This window comes from Cynocephalus volans, chromosome 1 (assembly GCF_027409185.1).
Source record: "Cynocephalus volans isolate mCynVol1 chromosome 1, mCynVol1.pri, whole genome shotgun sequence".
Lineage (NCBI taxonomy): Eukaryota > Metazoa > Chordata > Mammalia > Dermoptera > Cynocephalidae > Cynocephalus > Cynocephalus volans.
Window position 1 is genome coordinate 24,166,539 of NC_084460.1, and position 20,176 is coordinate 24,186,714.

General features: G+C 52.1%; 1 protein-coding gene across 6 annotated transcripts; it reads right to left on the reverse strand.

Annotated features, from left to right (window-relative positions):
* Window positions 1–5,790: 5,790 nt before the first annotated feature.
* On the reverse strand, window positions 5,791–18,998 carry MAVS (mitochondrial antiviral signaling protein). 6 transcript variants are annotated; one of them, XM_063090014.1, is made up of 8 exons: window positions 18,859–18,989; window positions 16,260–16,324; window positions 15,194–15,363; window positions 13,546–13,720; window positions 12,179–12,351; window positions 11,316–11,472; window positions 8,396–8,919; window positions 5,791–7,487 (listed from the first exon to the last, which is right to left on the reverse strand). In XM_063090014.1, the coding sequence occupies exons 3-8, from the start codon at window positions 15,308–15,310 to the stop codon at window positions 7,008–7,010; spliced, it is 1,626 nt and encodes a 541-aa protein (XP_062946084.1). In that variant the 5' UTR covers window positions 15,311–15,363; window positions 16,260–16,324; window positions 18,859–18,989; the 3' UTR covers window positions 5,791–7,007. The 6 variants fall into 6 exon arrangements, with proteins under 6 accessions (XP_062946084.1, XP_062946101.1, XP_062946095.1 ...); XM_063090031.1 differs by having other exon boundaries at window positions 18,920–18,937; XM_063090025.1 differs by lacking the exon at window positions 18,859–18,989 and adding an exon at window positions 17,934–18,170.
* Window positions 18,999–20,176: the final 1,178 nt, after the last annotated feature.

Genomic DNA, 20,176 nt, shown 5'->3' on the forward strand with positions numbered 1-20,176 from the left:
TCTAGGGATGTCATCATGATAGCCAAGTAGAAAAAAAAATTAAAGTAATTCTTTCAGCAATTACCAGTTTCTTTCTTCTCCAGTTCCCTTGGATAGGCCTCCTGCAAGAAGCCAATTTCCAGCTGTATGTGATAATAAAAGGATTTTTCTTTCTTATGTTAAATACAAGCAAATTTGATTAAATGGAAGACAGCATCTGATTGCTAGGAAATCAGAGAGTTAGATGGCATGGCAGTGGCACCTTTGAATAGTGGAAAAGAGGACGGAGGTGGTGGAAGCTGGTACAGACTGCTTTGTGCCAAGGACACCCACGGGCTAATGGATTGAGCTCTGGAGGAGGAAGGATTTGACACCTGGACCAACTCACAGTTTACAGGCCCTGGAGGGTGAGAGATGCCAAGAGTTGGCAGCAGACGCAGGACTAGAACCCAGGTCTTCCCCCCCCTTCACTTGCCTACCCACCCCCCATTTTTCTCCCCACTTCCACCCCTCTCACCCCTCCACATCCCACTGTCTCTGAGTACCCCTTATAGTATTTATGTTATACATCAATAAAAAGTGGGGTTTTTAAAAATAAAAACAGCACTGAAGAAGTACAAGGAAGATATTCAGTGTAGGTTATTAAAATGCAGGCAAGGAAGTCAGAATTTACATATAAAAGCAGGGTTTGAGGTAAGCCACGGGAACTTAGGAAGCCTAATAAATGAGAAGGGTCTAATCAAAGAAGGCTTCCTGTAGGAGCTGGGCTTTAAGCAAGGCCTTAAAGAAAAGGTGCCGGAGCTAAGCAATGACTTGGAGCAGAGTCCTCTAGGTCTCTGAGCTCACCCTCAGAGGCAGGCACCACTGACTCCAGGGAGTGGTGGGGAGCTGGAGGAAGCATGTTATATGTCCCCTCATTCCAGTGATGGCAACCCCTCTCAGAGCCCATTTACTTCCCTCTGAGAGACCAAACATACAAATGGACAGTGGCCAGATCATTTATGACGATAGAACTCTGACCAAAACCCTTGCAGTAACCAGCCTGGGAAGCCAAGGAAGCCAAATTACAACCTGTGCAGCAATCAGCACAGAACAGTCAGAACTCCGTAGGTGACTGCAGCTTCTTCCCAATCCCCAACCACCACTTCCCCTCTTCCAACTCAGGACCAACCAGAGAAGGCCAGACATGCTCCTCAGCGAATCACATAAGATGGCCCTTCGAGTCAGCCCGCCTCTGGTGCCCCCATGCCAATAATTTCCAATCACAGCACGCCTGAAGCCTTCCCTTTTTTTCCACCATAGAGTTTCCCAGCCACGCCTGCCTTTGAGTCTTGCAAACTGCATGTGATGGTTGGTGGCTGACTCCCTCACAAGCTCTGGCTACTCCAACAGGGAGTCTGGACACAAACTGAACATACTCATGAAATCAACACTCCAGAATGTCCTTCCCAGCCCTATTCTCCTGACTTCCAACACCATAGATCAGTTTTGCTTAGTTCTGTATTCTTCATGTGAATAGAATCATGCAGTGAGTAATCGTTGGTGTGCACTTTCTTTTGCTCAACATCATGTCTGTGAGATTTATCCATGTTGTGTGTGGGGATATTTTCATTCACATTCACTGCTGTATACTAGTATTCTATTGTGTGACTTTACCACAACTTACATATCCATTCTACTGTGGATAGACATTTGGGTTGCTTCCAGTTTGGGCCTATTATGAACACGTCTTGGTAGACATAAGCTCTTGTTTCTGTTGCGTATATGCCCAGGAGTGGACTTGCTATGTCGTAAGTTATGCATATGTTCAGCTTTAGTAGATACTGCAAGTTTCCAACAGGGTTATACCACCTGTCTTAGTCTGTTAGGGTTGCTATAACAAAATACTTCACATTGTGTAATTTATAAACAACAGAAATTTATTCCTCACAGTTCTGGAGTCTGGGAAGTCCAAGATCAAGGCGCCAGCAGCTTTGGTGTCTGGCGAGGGTTCGCTCTCCACTTCTAAGATACAGAACCTGGGCCGGCCCGTGGCTCACTCGGTAGAGTGCGGTGCTGATAGCGCCAAGGCCCCGGGTTCGGATCCCATATATGGATGGCCGGTTCGCTCACTGGCTGAGCGTGGTGCTGACAACACCAAGTCAAGGGTTAAGATCCCCTTACCGGTCATCTTTTAAAAAAAAAAAAAAAAAAAAATAAGATACAGAACCTTCTCACTGTCCTCAACGTGGCAGAAGGGAGGGAAAGGCTCCCTCAAGCCTATTTTATAAGGTCACTAATCTCATTCCTGAGGGCAGAGCTCTCAAGGACTAATCACCACCCCAAAACCCCACCACCTCTTATTACCATCATCACATTGGGGTTAGGTTTCAACATACCAATTTTAGACAAACATATTCATTCAGACCATACCACCAATTTACATTCCCCCCCAAATTTGTGAGCATTTCATTTGCTCCACTTTTCCATCAACATTTGATCTTGTCAGGCTTATTCCCTATAGGCTGTGTGATTCCCCCTCCTATTTAGTTATTATAGTTATTAATAGTACATAACCAATCCCCTCCCCTCCCCCTCCCTCATCCCCCACCCCCCATGCTCCAGAAACACTCCATTAGACCACTCACTATTGCACTGGAGACAGTGGGTGGTGGGAGAGGGCTCTTAGGATGGGGTCTTTGCTTTATTATTCTGTGTCATCAAGGCCTATCCCAATGTTCTGCACATACTAGGCACAAAATAAATATTTGTTATATAATTACATGAAAAAAATGATATGAACTCCTGTTCGTCTGTACCACACACACATTGTGAATATCCCCAGCCACTTGAGGGCACCCAAACTGTCTTGTTCATCTTAGGCCTTGAGGGCTCCTTTAATAGACAATATCTGCTAAACCAAATTGGCTTCCCAAGGCCTGGCATCTCAGACTTGTGCCTCCTGCCCCACTTCACCCAGCCTAAGGGCATTGAGCCTGAGCACACACATGATGATTTTAATCATCCTGTTACAACATTCCTGAGACTGTGTAATTATATATTGAGCATCTTAGTATTATAGCAGGTGGTGGATCTTGGCATACTGGGCAGGGATGTGTTGGTGTGAAAATCTCCCTTTAAATGGGGTCACTGGCTCCAGACACCTGATCAGCTGTGGTGTATAGGCATGAAGAGGAGCCAGCTCTGGGGCACAGGAGTCAGAGTTTTCTTTTGCATTGTCCCCTCTGGTCCTTCCTCCATCCCAGTCTTGCAAATCAGCTGTAAACTGGGTCAATAATGGCACCTTTCATAGGGTCATTGTAAGGATTAAATAAATTAACACTTATGTAAAGTGCTTAGCACAGTGCCTGGCACACAGTGAGGTGTGGAGTAAGCGGTAACCCTTCTTATTGCTGCCGCTGTTAACAGCTGCAGCAGCCGCAGTGTGAGGAGTGTTTGGAGTAACCGTGCCCAGAACCATGTGTGGACTTCATGGCCCTGGGCTAAAGAGAAAAGCGCAGAAAGATGAACACGGGGGGAGCACATGATTGTCATCTGTCTGTGGACAGCACAGAGGCATTAGGCTAAGGACCCAGACCTACTTTCCCTGGAGCGGGGGTGGGTGGGTGGGTGGGGGTACATCCTTGGCCATCAGCTGAGTGACAGTACATCCATGGAAAGCATCCTACCTCGAGGCCTCAATGACTCCATTCCTGGGAGATAACAGCAGGAGACATGCTATGGAGTTTGAATCTTGCCCAGCATGGGAATTTCTGCCTGCTGGAAGGGCTTTGTCATTGCCCAGGTACAATGGGGCAAACTGCCTCTGGACACACCCATCATTCATTGTCACCTCTCTGGGATAGGAGCAGTTGCCAGGTACCTCCAAGGAGCTTGACAATAGAAGAACCTCCTTCCACCCCCTCCTCCTGAGATGGAGTCCAGTGCTGCTCGTACTTTGAACCGGTTTGAGAAGGAGGACATCACAGAGGCCAAGACAGCAAGAGATGGACGCCTCATTGTTACTTAATGCTGCCTTGGGAGAAAACAGAGGGCCATAGGCACAAAATCCTCTTGATCCATGTCTGCCCCTTGGCTTTCTGAACCCTTCACTCTCTGACATATATAAAGAACCTATACAAAAAAAAGGGGGGGGGGGAAGCAGGCAGGGATGAACAAGATAGCCATGAGCCCATAACTATTGATAATTATTGAAGCTGGGTGGTGGGCACATGGGGTTTGTTATTCTATTCTCCCTACTTCTGTGTGTGCTTGAAAGTTGTTCACAATAAATAGTGTCTCTTAAAGGAAGGTAAAATAATTCAAGGCTTGGCAGGGTAAACGGCGAATCCCTGATCTTTGACTAAGCAGTCCCCTAAACCTGAGAGTATGCATCAAGGGAAACAAGGTTAGGATGTGGCACTGGTCTGGCTTCAGTCAGTCATCAAGCAGATTCCAAGGGTATTTCTCAGGAAGACAGAAGCAGTGTCAGCTCTTGGGCTTTGAGGGAATGTTTCAGCAGGAGCAAGAGGTAGAGAGGGGCTTATATAGCAGGTACTCTTGCTGCAGATGGGGATGCCCCCAGCCTTCACTCCAAGGTGCAGTGTGCTTTCTCAAGTCCCCAAGTGTGGGTGGCCAGGCCCCCCAGTGGGGGTGGAGGTCCTCCCTCCCTTAGGTTCTGGCCTCCACGTCATCCAGACCATGGCTGTGAGGGTGACCTGTCCGGCTCCCCTTCCTATGCACACCCTCCTGCAGCTGAAAGCTGTACTCCAAACACAGGACTCCTGAGGTCCGACATTGGCCAATACACCACCCATTTCCCTTCCCTGCTAGAAGTTACCATTTGAAGAGGCCTTCAGGTTGGTAACAGCTAAAGTGGGGATGCTGTTAAGTGCAGGCCAAGTCAGGGCTGCTGGGCAGCATAATTTGAAAAGTGCTGGGAAGGTCCCTTGAAACTTCCTACACACCTTACCCAAGGTAGCTCCCACAATGGCTGGTTACTGCCCCTGAAATTCCACCATTCAGGCAACAATCTTTGGGGCTACACATCACCTTCTTGAGATACTTTTTTTCAAAGCTACCCTGGGAGGATAACACATTAAAACTAGTACCTGTGTGTGCACTGTTCACTGACCTTCTGGGCATGGTACCTATGGGAGGGGGGGAGCACGGAGGCCTGGAGAAGAGTGAGGGTGATGGGGAATGGTGTAGACAGCTTCGGTAAGGACCACTCCTGGTTTGGGGATAAAGTTGTTGGGTTTGGAGTGTAGGCTGAAGAGACATTTAGAGGTAGAAGTCATTAGGTTGATGAAGTCCCCTGTGGCAGTGCAAGGGAAAGCCGTAGCAGCCAAAGCAGGGTGAAGAACCCTGGAGGCTGACAGCTTGGGGGTGGGCCATAGGGAGCCCCATCCCATGTCTCCAAGGACCCTAGTTCTTGTCCCTTGCAGAGCCCAGAAAAGAAGGTGGCTCCTGGGGCCCCTGTGCCTGCCCCTTGTCCAGTGATGGCTGCCTGAAAAGAATCCACGAGGATACCCCCAGTTCACTCCAATGTGTTTCTGGTGTAAATGTAGCTAGTCTTCCCAGCAGTGGGAGAGCTGGGGATTGGGAGAATACCCTAGTCCCGATCCTGCACAGATGCCCCAGGGATATACCTCCCTCCCCACAAATCCTCAATGCACAAGATAAAGTAAGGGGCAAATATAAGGAGGGGAGAGGCAGTAGGGCCTGGGTCTGCTTCTAAGGTGTAGCCAAGGGGTCCAGTCCTTCTACATTTAATAGCGATAATAACAATATGTATCCAACCCTCAGTAAATGCTGGGAATCATTCTAAGATTTACATAGACAAACTCATTTAATCCACACGTTAGGAGATATATATACAAATATATATATTCATCCCCATTTTACAGGTGAGAAAACTGACAGAGATTAATACCTTGCCCAAGATCACAGAGCTAATGAGAGGCAGAGCAGGATGCAGTCTAGACTGCCCTATACTGCAGAGCTGTGCCTTTATCTGCTGCGTGCACTGCCTCTCTCGTTCTCAGCTCTAATATCAGGTTGGGCAGGAGAGAGGTGGGAGAAGCATTTAGTGGCCACCCCCTCTGAGCCAGGCACTCGGCAAACACCTATATGCTTCAATATCAGAAGAACCCTTCAAGTGAAGGATAAGCCAGATACTGACTGTTCATGTGAGGAAGCAAGACCAGAGATGTCTGCCATGGCCACACAGCCCAAGAAGTGACGAAGCTGAACTCCAAACCTCTGCCTGAGCTCTGCCCACTGGATGTCCCTTCCCCAAGTTGTGTAGGGAGCTGAAGAGAATGGAGACCAGGAGGGAGGGAAAGAAGGGGTGAGAAAGCTGGAAAAGGGCTCCAGGGGTTTTAGGCCCGGAAACTCCCTCTGGCTTCCCTGGGGTCCTTGGCAACCTTTACACCTCCCCCAGGTAGCCTCGCAGGGGAGGGGCACCAGAGGAGGAGAAGACTCAAAGCAGCTGGGTCCCTGGAGAGCAGCTTCCCTGCCACTGCCACCTGCTCTAGTGCAATGGACTTCATGCTGGGCTGCTGGGGATGGGAGCGAGGTCTTGTGGGGTCTCCCACCCCACGCATCTGCCCTCTGGCCTCTGAGGACTTGGGCAGGACAAAGGGCATTGCCAACCCCTGTGCGCTCTTCAGCAGCATTTCCTGATCTTGCTTGGGGAAACAGGGATGAGGCCTAGACAGTGGCACCTCCTCCGGAGGACATGGGAGACAACCTGGATTGCTGAGTGGGTGAGGTCTGGAGTGCAGGGGGCAGCTCAGGGCCCAGAAAGCCGAGGATGGTAAGGAATCTTCAGAGGGCACGAGCTGGGGTGGAAATGCTGCCCCCAGGACTTGGTCTGGCCATGGCACTGCCTCTCACCAGTCCTGCAGTCCCTTAGCTCCCCTCTAACCCAACCATTCGCCAGCCCCAAAAAAGGGACAAGGGCGGCCAGAAAGCTCCTCTCCAGAGTGGGTCTGACTATACCATGGGGAACAGAGCAGATGCATGGTAGGGAGGGCTGAGAGGCTTCACTGGAATTGGCGCCGCCGGTACACCATTGCCAGGAGTGTGGCCATGAGCACCCCGGTTGCAGCCACCCAGAGCCATGGAGCCCAGGGCGCATCCCATACACAGTGCACCACCTCCTCCTCCTTGAGCGGCGGGGTGGCACACGGCCTGGGGCAGGCCTCCAGGAGGTCAGCACTGGGATCCTCGGCCACATGGATCCCAAAGGTACCCACGGACACGTATTCATTCTCTTCTGGGCCATGGTTGGGCTCCCCACCATGGCTGGGCTCCACACCATGGCTGGGCACTGCACCCAGGGAGTCGCTGCGGCTGATGGCAAGATCTGCGGTGCAGCCAGAGAAGGGCTGGCAGGCCAGCTGAGATAGCAGCACACCAGGCTTGCTCAGCTCTGACCCAGATTGCTGGCTCTCAGAGCTGCTGTCTGGCCAGGGCAAACTCCCTCCAGTGGCACCTGTGGGTGCTGGAGCTGCTAGGGTATCCTGGGAAAGAAAGGAAAGCTCTGGAAGGAAGTGGGAATAACAGGGAGAAAAACAGGGTGGGAGGCCTCATTCCTAGGCCAGGGTGAGAACAGGCACCCCAATCCCTCAGTTTCCAGCCCATAATGCCCAAGGCCACCCTTTCTTGGGGACCCAACCCACTGGTGGTGCAGGAGGGCAGTGAGGGAGAAGGGGACCATGGCCCCACAGTAGTACCCACGGTACTGTCCGGGACAACCCTCTCCCTACTCACCAGCCTGCCTGTGAGCTCACCCCAACCTGGGGAGCCCTTGGTGGGATGTGGCCCTATCCTGCATCAACATTCTGCCTGGGCCTGAAGGCCACGGAGCAGCCACAGACAGGCTCAGAGGCCGGCTATGTACCCAAGGGGCCCATGGACTTGATGCCTCCATGCAGACAGCGGCAGTAGGGTGAGATGTGAGGGCTCAGAGGGGGCAGATGTGGGGGCTGTGGGGCCAGAGAAGCTGCTCCAGGCTGGATGGGTGGGGCTGCTGTCTGTAAAACCTGGCCGTGGAGGGACAGTCCAGACACCCTGGTGGTAAGGAGCAAAGAATCGAGGCAGACGGGCCACTGTGCTCTGTCCCTCACTGCTTCCTCATCCGCTTACCTGGGGGCTACAACCTCTCAATGAGTTAATGCATGTGACTAGTGGGGGGACCCACCATGCCTGACCCTCCTGAGGCTCTAATGACTATCATTCCTCCCGGAGGACATGAAGTGGGGTCTGGATGAGGCTGGTTCTCAGCTGTCCCTATACCTTCAAGGAGAGGCCATGGACCAGCCCAGCTGGAGACAGAATGGAGACTGGGATGGGTTCAAGGACAGGGCCAGGAGGGCAAGCTCTCCCAGAGGAGGAGGGCTGAATCTCTGCTAGGAGAGCAAGGACTCACCTCAGCTCTGGTGCTGCTCCTGCTGGCAGGCACTGTGTTGGCAGGCACCTTCGTGGGCACCATGCTAGTGGGCACTGTGGATGGCACCTTGCCGGCACGTGTTGAGTTGATGGGCAGTTTAGATGGTGCTGGATTGGTGAGCACATTAGAGGGCACTATACTGGGAGGCTTGGGGCTGGTGGGCAACTTGGAGGGCACTGTGCTGGCAAATGCTGGGTTGGCAGGCACTTTGGAGGGCTCTGTGTTCACAGGCATCGAGTTGGTGGGCAGCTTGGAGGGCACTGTGCTGGCAGTCATAGGGTTGGCTGGTACCTCTGCCTCACTGGAGTGGATGGCAGCCTCAGCCTGGTCACCAACGCCCCCTGCAAAAGCCAAGCCAGTGGAGGAGGAGGAGGTGCCAGGAGATGGAGCTGACACTGCAGGTCCAGGCAGGCGGCTTGCCCTGGGGGTGGAACGGGCCAGAGGCTGGAAGGAGACAGTTGGAGACACAGGCCCGCATGATGATGTGAGACTGGAGACCACGGCTGCAGGTGGCAAAACAAAAGTGAAAGCATAGACCCAAAGGACGGTTACTCTGAGGGCTGGAGAAGGGTCCCTCTGCCCCAGACCATGCTGTCCCTGCTGCATCCAGGCCTCCCAATCACCTGCCCATGCAAGAGACTCCACAGTCCCTTTGGTCACCACTCCCAGGCCTGCAGGCCCAACAGCTGCCCTCAGTCCCTGACCTGTAGCCCAAGTCTGTTCTGGCACAAGAGTGAAATGGTCTCTCCCTTTAACAGCACCTAGGAGCTTGAAGGTCATTATTCATTATTCTCTCTGCTTTTTCTTCTCCCACCTGGGACACCCCCTCTCCTCCTGTGTCTGCCTTTTCTACCTTCTCCTTAACCTGGTGGAATCCTGAACACTGCCCCACTACTATCCCCCTCACCCCCACCCCAGCACAAGCAGTCCTGGATCAGGGCAAGAGGCAGCAGGATGGCTCAATCAAGACAGCTCACTCCAGTCAAGTGGCATCAGGGGCCTGGCCAGCCTCCAGGGACTTGCAGGGAGGGGGACCTGGCCGGGGGGAACAGGAGGTAGCAGATAGTGACAGTCCATAAAGGCAGTTGATCAAGATTCTCATCAAACTCTAAGAATGCACATGCCAGGCTCCATGGCTCACAAAGGTCAGGGTGATTCTGGTGTGCTCCCCCTGTCCCAAATCTAACACCACAGAATCACATGGGACCTGTGTCCACAAGCGTACTGAGATCTGTGTGTTCCACAGCAGCATCTCCTGAGAGGTGTTCTAGGACAAGGAGACATTGTAAAGCGCAAATAGGTGCTTGGGGTAGTTTGGAGGTGGCAGAAATGGGGGCACTAAGATGGCTTTTCCCAGCCTTTAACTGCTCATGTGGCTTGTGGCTATCCTGGGGCACTGAGGGCTGCCAGGGGCACTGAGGGCTGCCAGGGGCACCAGTGTCTTGTGGCACACAGTTTGGGGAGTAGCGGAGAGACATCAGCCTGGGAGGTCAGGGTGATCAGCTATAAATTCCTGAGAGGGCGCACTGAGATCTGGAGTCAGGTCCAGGCCCCTGGCTGATGAAGACCCTGCTACCTCTGGGGGCTGAGAAGTCATAGTGATTCACTGGGAACCAGAGGCTCTTTGGGGTATGGCAGTGCCGTGCCTAAGGGCTCCCTGCCAACAGCTTGCTCAGCCCTGTCATGTCCCTCCTCTGCCCTCCTCCACGCCCTGGCTGATTCCTACAAGTCCCTTTGGCAGAGTACAGAAATGGCCCCAATTCTCTTGTCTGCCTGTATCCACAAGCCCTGCAATGTGACTTTGTCAGTCCTCCCATCTAAGGATGGACTTGATTTCCGTACTCTGTGAATCTGGGCTGACCTTACAACTTGCTTTGGCTCACAGAATGTGTAGAGGATATTAACATTTATAAAGCAAATGTATTTCACAGGGCCTAGCTTGCAAGGCCCTGTAGTTTCAGGTATAGACTAATTTTTTAGAATTACACATAGAAATGTTAAGCTTGTGAAAGACAGAAAACTTCCCCAGGCTAAAGTCTCTATTGTAGATAAAGAATTGTAACAAAGCAAAATTGTTGGCTCCAAGGGCAGATGTCGTTTGTGTAGCTAAACCTAATGATTGTTGCCGTGATAATTATCTTACTGTTCTTTTTGTAACTACCTATGTTCCTTTTCTGTAACTTTCTGGCCTGGAGAATAAATACTGAGAGAAAATCAGAGTTCGGTGTTATTTTTCCGAGGAATCCTTCTTTCTTGAGGATTCCTGGAAAATCAACCCCTTTGGGGGCTCTCACTGCTCAGAAGAAATGGGCTTTGAGTAATCCTTTGCGTCTCCATCACCCTGGGGGAGAGGTGACAAGAATGGGGCAGGAGAGACATTGCACCAGTTTTGAGCTTATGCCTCAAAAGCCCTCTCTCTCTCTCTCAACTCTGCCTAGCTGCCAAGAGATGGGTTTGTGTGTTGGAGGATGAGCAACTAGATAGAAAAGAAAAAGATCCACGGTGTCCCAGCCAACAGCCAGAAGCAGAGTATATGTGTGTACTGGTGAGGACACAAGAGGACGCAGTGATATCAAGAAGGAATTAGGGTGCTCCCTGTGATGGGAGAGGCCTGGATGCTCCCGGGCCCCCACTGCACCCAGAAGAACTGTCCAGCTGAGTCAGCCCAAATGGCTGACCCACAGAATCATGTTCTACATAAATGGCTCTATTTTAAGCCACTACAATGTTTTCTGGACTGTTTGTTACACAGCAAATGCTAACTGACACACCTGCTAAGGAACTGGTTCCCTAAGGTGAACTCCCTTTATTCCCACCTTGCCTCCTGTCCAAGGAAACTGGAGGGGCACTCTCACTTGGGAGGTCAGAGAGGTGCTATCACTCCAGATTCCACACATACCTGCTGTGTGGATACTGCCCAGTTCTGTGTCCTGCTCCTGATGCCTGCTGGAGGCCAGCAGGCTGAGGGCTACTAGGTCAGATGAGGCCTCCTGGGGGCCAGCCGGCCTCTTCAGGATGGCCCCAGAGCTGGGTGTCTGTGAGATTTGCTCTGAACTCTGCAAGAAGGAAGATGTAAAAAAGGCAGTTGCTTCTACCAAGAGCTGGCACAGGGCAGCCCAGGGACCAAGAGAGGCCTTGCCTCGGTTCTGGACACTGCCTGAATCTCTGTCCACAGATGACCTTGTACCCATCTCAGAGAAAACGCACACACCATCCCATGGGAGTCCTTATCCACCTGTCTGGCCCTGTAAAAAGGTCTCCCTCTTTGTGGCCACTGCACAGACTCCTTTCTTGGGCTTCAGGTCCATGATTCGGTGTCTCCCAGAAACACCTCTGCCCTCTCATCACATCTCAGTAGAACCAGTCATCCTTCCCCCAAAGTTGACCTTATTGGCAAGAATTATAGCCCCACCATCCATCCCCTGCCCCATGACCTCCTGCTCCCTCATTCCCGCTCATCTGGTCATTCTCCAGATTCTTCCATCCAGCTCAACATCTCACACGGACCATTGCAAAGACCTCACAACTGTAGCCTCCATGCCGGTTGATGACAGAGAGCTGGGGGCTGCCACAGGGTGAAGGCCTGGTCAGTAGTCTGGGAGCTGTCTGGGCAGATCCCCATTGGGGAAGCCCTGGGGTTGTGAGCAGAGATTAGGCATGATTTGTGGAGGGCAGGAGAGGGCTTCTGGAAAGCTGGGTAGGCAGAAGTGGGCAGACAGAAACACAAAAGCAGGAGGCTCAAGGTAGATCAGGAGGACGTACCTCTCCCAGGGACTTTGGCGGCTGTGTGTCCTGGACAGGCATGGGGTAACTTGGGTCCTCCTCCCTGTAGCCATTGTAGGGGATGCTATGGGCCACAGCAGGTGTAGAGGACCCTGGAACCTCAGCAGGAACTGATGGCGGCTCCATTGGAGCCAGGGGGTGGTTTGGGTTCCCTGGAGGACAAAGATACAGTGATGTCAAGAAAGAACTGGGGTGCTCTTGGGCCCCCAGTCCCCACCCCAATAGCTCCAAAAGCTGCCCCGATGTGGGATGCACTCCTCAGAGATGACAAGCATCACTGGGGAGGAGAATGAGTGGGAGGGAGAGAGGAAGTGGGGGGATGAGGAGAGGTATCGGGGTGGGGAGGGGAGATAGTATATAGGAGCCTCTTGAGCCTCTGACCACCCCACTGCCAGCAGTCACTCCTTCTCTGTCCCAGGCACTCTGGAACCCAGAGGCCTCCTCCTCCTCAAGGCTGTCACTGCTAACAGACCAATGCACTGATGCTGCCTCCTCAGTCCCTCCCCTCTGCCCCGCCACCCACCCCTGTCCTACCACAGCCATTTGTATTTGGGGGATCACTATTAATCTCCACAAATGAAGAGACATGTTAGAAAGAAAGAAGAAGCTGGCCAGTAGGTACTGATAACACCAAGATCCAGGGTTCAATCCCCGTACTAGCCAGCTGCCAAAAAAAAAAAAAAAAAGGAGGGGCGGGGGAAGGAAGGAAAAGAAAAAAGAAAGAAAAGCAAACGTGCGATGTCCCAAAGCTGTAAATCTGACCAGGTCTCAGGGGTTACCTCTAATTTGAAATTTACATAGGGTTGCCTTGATTTTCCTTCCTGTGTCTACTCCTGAGACTCCAGGCATTGGACTGGCAGGGGCACTGACAGGGAATTAAGGAGCAACTGCACAGCTACAGAGGGGGCGGCTGGAAGGCCCTGGGGCAGTGGGGGTCGGGGTAGGGGGAGAAGGTGGAGAGAGGGAGGATGAACAAATGGGTAGGGGCAGAGGAGACCAGAGAGGAAATGAGGAAGGCTGGGAAGGAAACAGATGCTACAACCACAAAAGTTAGGGGAGGTGCCTGTGCTGAGCACTCAACACACTGGCGTCCCATGGTATCTGTTCACTGCAGCCTTCCAAGGTACACTCTGCCATTAGCTCCATTTTACAGAGGAGAAGCCTGAGGCTCAGGGAAATTAAGGGATTTGGCCAAGGGGACACGGCTAGTAAGTGGCTCAGCCAGGGAGGGAGTGTGACAGAGAAAGGCAGGAGGGACAGGGGTGAAGGAGAGGGAGAGTAGAGGCCAGGGAAGCAGGCAGGGAGCCCGGGGGGGTGGGGGGGGAGAGCCAGGGCAGGAAGCTCACGAGGCAGGTTGCTATGGTAGACATTGGCCACTTCCTCAGCAAGACCAGTCAGTTCACAGGCCCTCAGTGCCCCAATGAAGGAATCCACCCAGCCCGTCCGCCGCTGTAGGATGTTGAAGAGATCCCAGAGGGTGTCCCGGTTCCCTAAGCGCGTATAAGAGGCCCGCAGTCGATCCTGGAAGACACAGAGCCAACGCCTTGTTCAAGCCAGGTGGCCCTGGCCCCTTCCCCGCCCAGAAGGGGACAACTGCAGAGGGGGGCATCAAAAAAGCCACAAGAGGGAGGCAGGCATCTGCAACTGGATCAGAGCCCAGGACAAGGCCAGGGTTAGAGCCCAAGTAAGGAATGAGGAATAACAATCAGCAGCAAGAATAATAAAGGCAGCTACCGGAAAACAGGCTGTTACTACATCCCAGGCTCTCAGTGAAGGGTTTTGCATGAATTATCTTATTTAATGCAATTATTGTTCTACATTACTGATGAGGAAACTGAGGCTTAGCAGGAGTAAAGTAGCAAAGATCCTACTGCAGTGGGGCAGGAATCCAAACCCAGTTAATCCGATGCAAGACCTTTGGGTTTATACAGCCCTCAAGGCAAAAAGAAAAGTTTGGATTAGCAGAGAAGGAAAAGGTGTGTAGCAAAAATAAGATGAAAGGGGGCAAAAGAGGAAAAGAGAGGGGCTAACAATAGGAAACGAGGAGACTGAGAACACTGGGGAAATTCTGGGAAGATGACAACAGCTGCACTACCCGAATTCCCAAAGAAAAACAAGCAACCAGACGGCAGAAACGGAAACCCACAGAAAACAATTACTACAAAGGGAGGTGACAAGGTATCCCCACAAACCCCAAAATACAAGAGGGCGGGGCCGAACCCCATCAGCCACAGGCCCGCGTACTGACATGTCTGTGTGGGAGGAAACAGAGGAAAGCAGGGTGCTCCTGAGAAATCTGAGGACAGAACACCCCAAAATAGCCAACAGGTACACACTGGGAGCACAGGGGTCCAAAGTGAGAACAGCAGCGAAAACTGGCAGGGGTTCTGCCACTTCACTAACTAGTGAGTGCAAGGGGCCTGCAGCAAGGGAGGGGCTAGAGCTATCCAGCTCCTGTGAACTCTCAAATACAGGCTGCCAGGACAGGTCCCACAACAAGGAGAATGGAATCAAAACTGAACAAAGGGCCGGCCCGTGGCTCACTCGGGAGAGTGTGGTGCTGATAACACCAAGGCCACGGGTTCAGATCCCTATATAGGGATGGCCGGTTAGCTCACATGGGAGAGCGTGGTGCTGACACCAAGCCAAGGGTTGAGATCTCCTTACCGGTCATCTTTTAAAAGAAAAAAAAAAAACAAAAAAAAAACTGAACAAGACAAGGTAAAAAGAGATGAAGGAAAGAGAAGGTTCTGGAAAATGCGGGAGAGGGGACCAGAGCCAGGAAATCTCAGAAAACCAGCGCCATATTTGTGAGCACTACACAAAAACAACACAAGAGGGAGCTCCATGAAGTCAGAAAAGCCACCCCGAACCACACTACATCTAGAAGTTAGAAAACTTCTTCACCTTACGTAAAGAAATGGGATGGGGTTGAGCTTTGAACTCCAAGCCCTGCCCCCAGTCCAGTGTCCAGCTGTCACTTCCCTGGCTCACCTGGTCACTTGCTGTAAGGCAGGACAGGTAAGGCAGAATCTCCAGAACATCAACACGGTGAAAATTGCTGTGATTGTGGCAGATATATTTATAGGTCTTGTCCTCAGCAAACGTCATCACTGCTCAGGTTCTGAAGAGAGAGGGCCCTGGCCCAGCAAAGGGTGGATGGACTGCGAGAGAGGAAAAAAGACAAAGGAAACACACATGGCAACAGGGTTGGGAGTGGGGTTGCACAAAAGGCAATTCTTTCTTACACAACTTTTTGAAATTTTTGCTTTTTTCTTTCATCTTTAACTTCTTGAAACATCCTATTTCATCACTGCTTGGGTTCCAGAGGCTCTCAAAGAGTTTGCCTAAAAATGAATTGATAGGGGCTGGCTGGGTGCTCACTTGGCAGAGCGTGGTAACACCAAGGTCAGGGGTTTGGATCCCTGTACCAGCCAGCCATCAAAAAAAAAAAAAAAAAAAAGAATTGATGACCAAAAAGAAAATCAGATCCAGAAAAATAGGGCCCATTTCTGATGTGCAGATGGGTGAGTGTTAGGGAAGATCTGTATGTGCCTCTAGCTGCTGTGCCTGTGAGTACACTGGCTCCTCTCCCATCTCTAAGGCCCTTGAGCTGATAGCAAGAGGACTCCATTTAGAAGTCCTGTTTCTTTTTGGTGTACTGAAAAAACAGAAAAAAAGAAGCCCAACATGATATTAATAGGATCATCTTACTTTAAAGATGAAGAAAATGAGATACTGAGAAGTTAAAGGGCTTGCTAGTTAGCAGAAGAACAAAGAACCGAGAGGTCTTCCAGAGTAGATTCTTTCCAGAACCTGACTGCAGGCCTACCATTAAAGCTTGCTACATACATGTTCTTATGGTAGAAGACCAAATTCCACGGCCCTGATTCATTGTGTGACCCGGGGCAAGTTACGAGTCTTCTCCAGGCTTTTGTTGACCCTTAAAATGGCTCAGAGAGCTTGTTTTGACAATACAGTAGCTCAGCCTTATAAGCTTAAAATTTTTTAAACGCCTCAAATACAAGCAATTGCTGCCAGTTGTTTATGGAGCACTTACCACAATTTGCAATTATAGATGTGTGTGTTTGCTTGTTTCTTACTTGCCTCCCCCATCAGGGAGTGCTGCAGGGAATAAGAGAGACAAGGTCTATGCCATCATCCATTTTATAATCTACTGGGGTGGGACAGATCACAGATCAGTGAACACACAGCTAAGTAAGAATTCCACACAGTAACAAAGGTTATAAAGAAAATAAAGCAGGATATGGAGACAGAGCCCCTGGACAAGGTCATGCTACTTGAACTGGAGGGGTCAAGGAAGCCTCCTGAATTGGTGACATTTGGGCTGAGCTGTTCTTAGATGTGAGAAGATTGGGGTTTCGGGCAGAGGGCAAATGAAAAAAGTCCTAATATGGGAATGAGCTTGGCATGTTTGAAGAATAAAAAGGTCAGTATGGTGGTGGTTAGAAAACTGGAGGAAGGAGGGCCGGCCCATGGCTCACTCAGAAGAGTGTGGTGCTGATAACACCAAAGCCACGGGTTCGGATCCCACATAGGGATGACCGGTTAGCTCACCAGGTGAGCATGGTGCTGACAACACCAAGTCAAGGGTTGAGATCCCCTTACCGGTCATCTTTTTTAAAAAAAGGAAAAAAAAGAAAACTGGAGGAAGGGGGCAGAGATCAAGGTCAAAGAGGTTGGCAGGGGCCACACTCATGTAGGGTGTTGTAGGAAAGGACTTTGGGTTTTATTTGGAATGAAACAGGGAACCATTAGAAGGTTCTAGCAGGGAAATGAGAGGATCTGATTTACATTAAAGACCTCGCTGGCAGTTGTGAGACCTGAAGAGGCCAGGATGGGAGCAGGGAGACAAGTCAGGAGGCCATGACACTAGAAGATATGATGGATATGGCCAGGATGGTAACCATGGTGAGGGTGAGCTGCAGGCACATTCCTGACGTTTTGTGGACGTGGGAGGTAAGGGAGAGAGAAGAACCAAGGTGACTCCTTGGGCACTGGGTGGATGGAAGTGCCATTTACCAGACCAGAGAAGCAGGGGGAGGAGAGGTGGTGCAGAGAGAACTCCAAAGCTCAGTTCTGAACAAGGGAAGCTGGAGATACTATTGGATTCCAAATGGATTGTCAGGAAGGGAGGAAAGCAGAGAGGAGACAACTAAGTGAGTGTCAGGTGTGAGACCTCTAGGAGACAGTGCTGCAGAGCAGAGAGCACCTAAAAACTGCTGAGCCCACCAGTCCCCTGGCCACATGGGAAATGGGGCAGGAGACTGTCTACTGGCCTCACTGACATTACACGACTTGCTTTACCAACCACCAAACACTACCTTCTCGGTGAGGCAAGTGCTAATGACAGAAGGTCAGGGAGGTGAGGAGAGGGCCCTCTGAGCCTTCAGGAGACAAGCAAAGAACAACTCTGTGGAGGATGATAGACCTCTTTCTCCTTCCCTTCCCGTGGTACCCAGGAAGGTGTCAGTAGGGACTCAGGTGAGGCATTCTTCTGCATCCCAGCCTAGGCCCTTACAGCACAGGTTTGGGAAGGATGACGTGGCCCAACCAAGAGGAAAGGAGGACCATATTTGTTCACAGTTATTGAGGGCCCACCATAGACAGGCATATCCTAAGGTTCTTTCCCTTAATCTTTGCCACAGTCCCATGAAAGAAGTGATCAACTTGCACAGCCAGCCAGGGGACAGGATCTGATCCCAGGACTTACTGCCTCATTGCAGATGGCCATACACCTTGCAGGGAATAGAGGCCCCTGTAGCAAGTGAGATCCACACAGCCAGCTCCGGGCCTTCAAGTTCAGGGAGGGGCCAAGGTCACTGTCTGGGTGAGGGGCGTCTCTGGGTGAGGGTGCACCCTGGGAGAATGCAACATTTAGTCCCTTCTCTTGGCAGAAATGGAAATCTTTCAGACGGGGCTGAGGACACTAACTCTGCCCACACACCGCTGCTGGCTGCTGCAGTACCCACGTCGCTGACTGTCTTCCCAGATGTTTTTGAGACTTCACGGCATCCATACAGAGAAGATGTAGTTTTTGCTTTGTTTTTCATTGTTTTCTTGGCACCTCCTAACCGTATCAGGGAAGAGGAGGAGGTAGCGGAGTGCTCCCAGCACGGCCAAGTTTCCGACCTGACTGCCCCGGAGGCTCTGAGTGCGTATCGGAAAGAAATACCCCCACCCGGGAGAGCAGGCCTCACCGCCTCGGACGTGATTGGATCCCTGGGCGGGACCCAGGTCTGCAGAGGGCGGGGAGTCTGTTCTAAGCAGGTGTCACCGCCGAGAACTTTCAAGACCTAGGGGAGGCCGGCAGCACTCGGCCCCCAGGCGCGGCCGCTACGGGTCGGCGCAGCAGGGTCCGGCCTAGCCACAGGGTCACCCTTGGGCCTGTGGGCGACGGAAGGAGCTCAGTGGCGGGTGCCCGTCTCCCTCCGGCCCCACCTGGTCCCCTCCCCCCGAGTGCTGGATGCGACGCGTGGAGCCCTCGGCGTCCCGAACCCCGGGTGCTGTGGGACCCGCGCGTCCTGTCCCTTCCTGGACCCGCCCTGTCCTTTCCTGGACCTCCTCCCCCCGCAACCCAGACCGTGTGCACCCCGGCGGACTCCGAGTCCCACGCGGCTCCTGCCACCGCAGCCTACCTCCCCGAATGGCGTCCGTGCTGCTGAGCCGAGGACCGAGCGGCCAGGGCGGCGACCTTACCTCGGGTAGCCACGACCCCGCGACCCGCAGATCGCCACCGCGAGTCCGGAACCCTCCCGGGACGGCGCAGACATTGGCCAGACGGCGGAGGCGGGACTTCGCGGCCACGCCTGGGGACGGGCGGGGCGGGCGCTTGGCCTGGGTTTCGCCGCGGGGACTGGCTGGGAAGCGCACGTGGGACCGACCTAGTTTCCTGCTGGGGGCGCGGGGGAGCAGATTATTTTCGTCCCCGGTTCTTCTCAGGCAACTTCCAGGGGATGTCCAGGGTCCGGCCAGAGAGCAGACTGGTGGCCAGCCTCGGAGTCATTGGCCAGCTTGGAATTCCGACCCCCCCTTCCACGTGAAGCAACCTCTCCTCCTGCCGGGTGCTCTGAGGGGAGAGGGCCTTCGTGTCGTTCGCTCTCGCGTCCCCAGGGCCTGGCACAGTTAGTGCTCAATAAAAGGTGACACTCAAAGTTCACAGGGGCAGGCCCTGTGGTGCCTAGCCAGGCGACGTGCTAAGCCCGCTGGAGCAGGATCTGGGTGGGGGACCGCTGGGTAGATGGGTGCACGGCAGGCGTGCCAACGTTGGCAGGTGGGCACACTGGGTGTGAGCCTGGAGAGCTACGTGAGAGAGGCCTCTTCCGCCCACGGGTCTGGGACCAGTATCTCCCGCAACGCTTGCCGTCTGCCGCGCCCTTCTCCTGGCTCGGGCAGAGGCCAGTGGTTAAAGTGCACACCGTGTTCCAGGTACAGGAATTAAAGACATACCTTAGGGCCCGTTAAATACTCTCACAACCAGGTAACGTAGGTTTATTCTTCCTGTTTTAAAGAGTGCTTAAGAGATTTGGGGGAATGTTTGACAGTTCTTACTAAACATATGCCAACCCTTATCACCCAGTAATTCCACTCCTGAATATATATCTATCCAGAAACATACACACTAGATAATGTTTGTGGTGACTTTATTCTTAAAAGGCAAACTCTGGAAACACCCCAAATATCCACCAGCAAGAGAATGGAGAGACAAACTTTGGTGTACTCATGCCATGAAATATTACACAGCAGTGAAAAAGAACAAACAATTGATATGCACAACATGGATGGATCTCCCCAACGGATGGGCACCATGACAAAATGGTGCCCAGCTAATGGAGCCAAACACAGAAAAGTGCCTGTTATCTACTTCCAGTCACATATGGTTCAAAACGAGGTAAAACTAAGCTACATAAATAGAAATCATATCACTGGTTACCTCTAGAGGATGTTGACTGGGGG

Excerpts from the sequence above, each read along its gene's own strand:
- MAVS (XM_063090018.1), bottom strand. The coding sequence starts at position 15,310 with ATGACGTTTGCTGAGGACAAGACCTATAAATATATCTGCCACAATCAC. Across the intron at positions 11,473-12,178 it reads CGCCAAAGTCCCTGGGAGAG|AGTTCAGAGCAAATCTCACA; the intron begins GTACGTCCTCCT and ends TCCTTCTTGCAG. Across the intron at positions 8,920-11,315 it reads GGGCAGTATCCACACAGCAG|CCGTGGTCTCCAGTCTCACA; the intron begins GTATGTGTGGAA and ends TGCCACCTGCAG.